Source organism: Chanos chanos, chromosome 11 (genome assembly GCF_902362185.1).
Source record: "Chanos chanos chromosome 11, fChaCha1.1, whole genome shotgun sequence".
In the NCBI taxonomy this organism is placed as follows: domain Eukaryota; kingdom Metazoa; phylum Chordata; class Actinopteri; order Gonorynchiformes; family Chanidae; genus Chanos; species Chanos chanos.
In genome coordinates this window covers 13,651,328-13,658,215 of record NC_044505.1, presented here as the reverse complement: position 1 = coordinate 13,658,215, position 6,888 = coordinate 13,651,328, and the positions used below count along the sequence as shown (strand labels likewise).

The 6,888-nt window shown below is 42.7% G+C and overlaps 1 protein-coding gene across 1 annotated transcript; it reads left to right on the top strand.

Annotated features, from left to right (window-relative positions):
• The first annotated feature begins 896 nt into the window (after nucleotides 1-896).
• mettl14 (methyltransferase 14, N6-adenosine-methyltransferase non-catalytic subunit) lies at nucleotides 897-6,474 on the top strand. Its single transcript, XM_030788329.1, has 11 exons — nucleotides 897-962; nucleotides 1,311-1,399; nucleotides 1,775-1,862; nucleotides 2,236-2,313; nucleotides 3,158-3,245; nucleotides 3,340-3,430; nucleotides 3,605-3,746; nucleotides 4,278-4,370; nucleotides 5,216-5,332; nucleotides 5,626-5,836; nucleotides 6,170-6,474. The coding sequence occupies exons 1-11, from the start codon at nucleotides 897-899 to the stop codon at nucleotides 6,472-6,474; spliced, it is 1,368 nt and encodes a 455-aa protein (XP_030644189.1).
• Nucleotides 6,475-6,888: the final 414 nt, after the last annotated feature.

Sequence of the window (6,888 nt, the reverse complement as noted above, 5' to 3'; positions counted from 1 at the left end):
AGTTAGTCTCTGTCACGATAAAGCTGTCGTATATGTTGTTTGTGTTGTATGTATTGTTATCAGACGTATGTATTGAATCAGTAATGATTAAATAAATCTTACCTATTTATCCTTACAAGATAAAGCCGTTTATCGAGTGAGTACGGACTCTTGACGTAGCCCCACGAACCGTGGAAAAGCACGTTTACCTATGCTGCGCTCCAGTGCACACTGGCCTCGATTTACTAATCTGCTATGTGGCTCTAATGTGCCCCCTAGTGTCAAAACTGCAAATTACACCCCTATAGATCTGCTCCAGTTCTGAAGAGGCTCTTAAAATTGCTTAGAACGAGAGCCTCAACTCAGATTCCCTGTGTATTTTATTAATTCAACTGCAACATACTGAAAATAGAGCCAGCGATCCTGAGTGTCATAGTAAATGTTCGTTATGCAATTTGATATAGGCTATAAAACAAGGATGAAAGTGATTCAAGCAACAGCATTTGTCAAATTGGGAAATCGCTTGTACTGTAAGGAGAAAATAACGTAAATGCAAACGTTATTTTAAACGTCTCAGGGTCTGCAGACCGTGTCTCAGCACTGTGTTAATTCTCGTACAACAAGAGTCCAAGCTGTCGGAATTGTTTTTCTTCTTTAAGCTTTAAAAACACAGGTCGAGATAGTTATGATGTCTCTGCAGTTGTTTGCCGATGTAGCTTACACTCAGCCACAATTTAGGTGAAGCGCCTACATAAATTTTGAAATCTGTGACGTCTTTTTATGTGTCCTATGGAAGTACTGCGTGGTTGATGACGTAATACACATGCGCCGCTCTCTCACGTTTAGGATTTGAATGAATCTTAGCGGGCTCACTGAAGTTTGCAACCAATTAAATATTCTTTTATGAAATTAGAAAAATGAATAGTCGATTGCAGGAAATACGAGAGAGACAGAAACTGAGACGGCAGCTTTTGGCACAACAGGTAATGCTCGAAGATGCTTGCAATACAAATTTCCCATGTTTAGCTCGTTAGCTTAGCTTAATTATCTAGCAGCTGAACTCCTGCAAAATAAACACGATAGACAGACATACTCTTGAAAATATTCACAGTTACAGATCCAGTGACCTGTCTTCTGCCGTAGTTTCAGAATCAAAAATCTATCTTCAGCAGTCTTTGGAATTATTTGATATTACACGATTACAGCAAGAAAATCTGTCTCGGAATTACAGAACAAAAAAAAGCAACGTTGACTTCACTTGTTCGTTGCATTATGTCAAGAGGAATGTCCATATTTTGCTTGGTAGTTAATTCTAGAGATTTCTTCTTTAGCTTGGAGCTGAAAGTGCTGACAGTATTGGAGCTGTACTAAACAGCAAAGAAGAACAAAAAGAAATTGAAGAGACGAGAGAAACGTGCAGGTAAATTTCACATCGGGAACGTAACAACTGACTGCGTGGGCTTTGTATGATCACCCAGGAAATAAAAAATAGCATTGGGAATCAAAGTTCCCGTTGATTTAACAGAAACAGAATTCGCTTTTGGTTCCTATATAAACTCATTTGGTGGCGCCTTTGTACACTTTTTCATCATATTCTCTTCATAACAAAGTAAATATTACCATTTTAGATTAAAATCTACATGCATTGACATGTTTGATCCCCATGTATGTATTTGTTGCACTTACTGAATTGCTAGTGTAATTCAAGTTCACTATCCTGTGGCAGTTCATTTAGATCCAGAATCAGCACTTACAGGTGTGTGTGTGTGTGTGTGTTCTGGTTCTGGTTCTGCAGGGCCTCCTTCGACACATCCGTGCCCAGTGCAAAACGGAAATGTCAGAACGAGGGTGAAGACACAGAGGAGGATGTAGAAGCTCCCAGAGTGAGTACTACACACACACACACTCACTTTCAGTCTTCCATCAGTCATAGCACTGTACAGCAGAAAGCATTAGATACATGTGGATAGAGTGATGCAGACAAAGTTACTTGACTGACAAAGGTAAATTAGCTTTCTGATGCCAGCCATCAAAAATAGCATTATGAACTGTAATTTAGAAGTTAGATTGGGTTACCAGGTACCCTAATAAGGCAGGAATGAATCTGGGCAAGCAAGAAGTTGTCAGATCAATGACCAGACTGATTAACTGATTTTTGTGCTGTCTGGATTGTTGTTTCGTCTGTATATGCTTTGATCAGATCTGTATGGTATGTAGCTCAAGTAAGTGTTCTGTCTTTTATTCTGTCTTTGGCAGGATGAGGTGGAGCCACAGCAGCCTGATGAGAACTCACCGTATGAGGAAGTTTACAAAGATTCTAGCACCTTCTTAAAGGTACTGTTAAAGAATTCAGTATTTCAGAATTACCACTTTGTTCATCATGCATAATAATTTCGATAAAGTATTATTGTTGGCCGTAACTATTGTCATTATAGTTTTTTAGCACTCTCTATTAACCATACATTTACATTTATAAAATTCTCTTACATGAATACTATGTTCTGACTCACACACAGTTCCTAATCACTTTCCCCTTTTAAGGGCAAATTATGATTTATAATCATGTGCATTTAGATTTTACACTTGCTGTCATAATGGTGTAAAAAATATTCAAAAGGTTGCACACATGAATATTCCCATAAAGGTAGATTTAAAGCCTTTCACACACATACAGTTTTGTCGTTAAATGTTCCAACAGTTTTCAGAACAGGGTCACGCGTGAACGTGAGCCAGGGTTGAAATTCTGGAAAAGTTGATCTGGCACCAGATCTAATAATCTTTCCAGGAAAGTCCAGGATAGCCTCAAGTGTTAACAAAAAAAAAAGATGCGCTCTCTTTTCTGCCTCTCCACAGTTTGTTGTGCCAAGTTTTTCTAACATCACACGTTTTGTCAACCCAGTATAGAATGTATCAACATTAGCCGTCTACAAAACATGTCGTAAATGAATAATATCGTCAGCAAATCGACAGTCGATAGATCTGTTCACCCGCAGTTTTTTTTTCAAAATGAAACATTCCGCTGCTCACACTAATGTCACATCCTGCCTATTTGAGAATTTCCGCTCCTTATGTGAACACGCCTGTCCCTGCATTTTTCTGGGAACGTGTGTGGGTGTGTTTGTGTGTTTGCGTGCCTGTTTTGTAATGTTCAATTTTTCCATGTTGCGTGTTTGTATAGGGAACCCAGAGCTTAAATCCTCATAACGACTACTGCCAGCACTTTGTGGACACGGGTCACAGACCTCAGAACTTCATCAGAGACGTCGGTGAGTCACCGTTTACCTCGCTCCTTCCGTCTCCGTCCTCTCCTCCGGCAGAGGCGCGCCTTCTCACGCCGCTTACCTTCTGTTTGCGTCACAGGCTTGGCAGATAGGTTCGAGGAATACCCCAAACTAAGAGAGCTGATCCGCCTGAAGGACGAACTCATCTCAACTACAAACACCCCTCCCATGTAAGCAAACCACCGAGCAGACCAAGAGCTTCGTGTAAATATTTACAGCGTTGTCCCCCCCCCCCCTTTTAGAACTGTCCTTAGTGTCTGAGCGCCGGGTGGATGTTGCTCTTTTGTCGTTTACAAGTTTAAATGGAAAGTGTGTGTGTGTGTGTTTGTGTATGTGTGAATCAGGTACTTGCAGGCCGACCTGGAAACGTTTGACCTGAGAGATCTGAAATGCAAGTTTGACGTGATTCTGTTGGAGCCTCCACTGGAAGAATACTACAGGGAGAGCGGCATCATCGCCAACGAACGCTTTTGGACGTGGGACGACGTGAGTCTGCTTCCCCCTCTTCGCCGCACGTTCTGACGCGTACACAGTCACGTGTATTTATCGAGGCGACTGGGCCTCCGTTTTATTCTGTCTCAATATAAATAATTTAAACAGAACCATAACGCAGTAAATATTTTAGACGTTGGTGTTTCAACAGTAACAGCTGTGTCTGGTTTAAGAAGGTTTTCCAAAGTATTCCCAAATATCCTTACAAGGTCTGCCCAAAGCCCCATGAACCTACACCACACACACACACACACACACACACAAAAATACAAATGGGTTAGCTACCCATATCCAGCACAGTCACAATGTCTGTTGACTTTTGTTTTAACTCAACTCTTGCACTCCTACACACCTGACTCACACCGTCTGTCACCATTTGGGCATCTAGTCGTCTGAGTGTATTTGAGATGGAGCAGATACACACAGTGAAATCAAACCTCATCTAACTGTTACTAAATACGGGTACTTTGTGTGGGTGTGTTGAGTTCTTCAAATTCTTAGATTGTGTGTATGTGTTTGTTTTAGATAATGAAGCTGGAGATTGAAGAGATCTCTGCTCTGCGTTCATTTGTGTTCCTGTGGTGTGGTTCTGGAGAGGGACTAGATCTGGGCAGGATGGTACGTGAACACACACACACACACACACACACAGTTCGGGTAGAGCCTCCTAGAGACTCTTAAAGTGTTCATTGCTGGGAAACATATTTGCAGAAGAGTCTCTCTCTCTCTCTCCCTCTCTAACAAAACCCCAGACATCTCTTTGAAGTTCCTCTTATTGTAGGTCTCCTTAATCTGAACGTTGACTTTGAAGTTCACATGGCATATTTAATGAAAAATGCCTGCGTGAGCCGCCCAACGTCAGCCACGAAGCTTTGAAGGTAGAAGCAGGGAGTTAATGGAGACACAGAGAACAGATTAACTGTAATGTTTTCTTATGAAGTGGGCTTTCTCTCGTGGTTGCTCTAACACAGCTACTTTGCGCTCAGGCTCCTAGCTAAGCCCTCATTGAGATTCCACGTGTACCCCACCGTCTTCCTCCTCAAAATATCTCAGTCCGTAGCCCCCAAAATAAGCATTGGCCTTCTCGTCGAGAACAGACTGACTCCTAGCCCGGAATGACAGTTTAACCCCCCCCACCCACCCACCCCTGCAAATGCCATTTCGTTGTGCAGAGACTGCCGTGCACTTGATCTCTGGCTGCGTGATTTTAATTAATTAAATCGTTATGGGACGTTAGCCCGGCGGCGTGCTAGTCACGGTAATACGCTAATCGCAGCTATAATGTCAGATATGCTAATAACGCTAGCCATGACAGTTATGCTAAACCCCGGTTTGGCTACTAACGCAGCTGCTGTTTCTTTTCCTTTTTTTTATCTTTTTTTTTTTTTTTTTAGTGCTTGGGAGAATGGGGTCGCGGTGGATCAGTGTTGTGTGTGTGTGTGACATGTTTCTTCCTTTGATAGTGTCTGCGGAAATGGGGCTTCAGACGGTGTGAGGATATCTGCTGGATTAAAACGAACAAGAACAACCCCGGCAAAACCAAAACGCTGGATCCGAAAGCGGTATTTCAGAGGACAAAGGTAGGAGAGACAAGAAGACAAATGGCTATACGTACAAGGGTATACGTTCAAGATGAAAAGGACAAACCGATATACTCTGTGTGTCTGATGAAAATATGTGCAACGTTAAGCATTTGTTTCCTTAAATTTTGAGGTTTTAGAATTTAGAACTCTTCCCGTCCTCTGCCACTGAATATTTAGAGCTTGTGTAATTCTCTAAATGATTTGCTCAGTGTTAACAGGCTTGCTGTTGTATTGAGGTCTCTAAGATGTATCTGTGTGTGTGTGTGTGTGTGTGTGTGTGTGTGTGTTAGGAACACTGTCTAATGGGTATTAAAGGAACGGTGAGAAGGAGTACTGATGGAGATTTTATCCACGCAAACGTCGACATTGACTTGATCATTACCGAGGAACCAGAAATGGGAAACATCGAGAAACCCGTGGAGATCTTTCACATCATAGAGCACTTCTGCTTGGGACGCAGGCGACTGCACCTGTTCGGCCATGACAGCACCATCAGACCAGGTCAGAGAGAGGTCGTATTACTGACGTAACGACTGCTGTCATATTACTGTTACCATAACACTGAACCTGTTATATCAGTCAGTTTAGCATCCTCAGCACCAATGTTGTCAGGTATGCTAAAAGTGTAGTTAGTCAAGTTAACTAATTGAATAGTAATTAATAGTAACTAAACTGATTCATACAGAACAACACAAAAGAAAAAGTTGGGAGAGAGGCCAGAGGGTAAAGAATAACCCACGCTTTTATAGTCTGAATAATTTTAAGTGGTTACACTTAACACCTTTGTGTGTGTGTGTGTGTGTGTGTGTGTGTGTGTATGTTTCTCATGTACAGGTTGGCTGACAGTGGGGCCGACATTAACCAATAGTAACTTCAACGCCGAGGCTTACTCCGCCCACTTCAGTGGCGCCAACTCCCACCTGACTGGCTGCACCGAGGACATCGAGCGGCTCCGCCCTAAATCTCCGCCCCCTAAGACCAAACCCGAACGGGGAGGCGGTGCACCCCGCGGGGGTCGAGGAGCACCTGCCACGGGGCGGGGCGATCGCGGGCGGGAGAGGAACCGACCAAACTTCCGCGGGGAGAGGGGGGGTTTCAGAGGGCGTGGCGGACCTCACAGAGGATTTCCCCCCCGTTAGGGTGAACCTGGACCACCGCATAGGAAACAAACAAACAAACAAACAAACAAATCAAACAAATCCTTTATTTCACACACGTAACCAATGGGCCAACACACAGGCCTTTGAAAAATGGATACCATGTGTATTACGGCACCTGCAGACTGTTTTCGTGTATAAGAGAAAATTACTCGGTTTAAGAGTGTTGAATGACATACTTGAAGTCCATCCAAAGCCATCCAAGTGGAGCGTGAATATGTCCTTTCAGTAATGCATGTTATGTTTGGTCATGGTAAGAATTCTGGAGCCTCGAATTCAACAGCTTCAGTGAAATCTCTTAAGCTTCTTGAAATGTGCCACAGCTGAATTAAAGCTCCATGAAAATTTTTCTTTCTTTTTTTTTTTTCTTTTGCTTTTAACATATGGGCTGCAGAA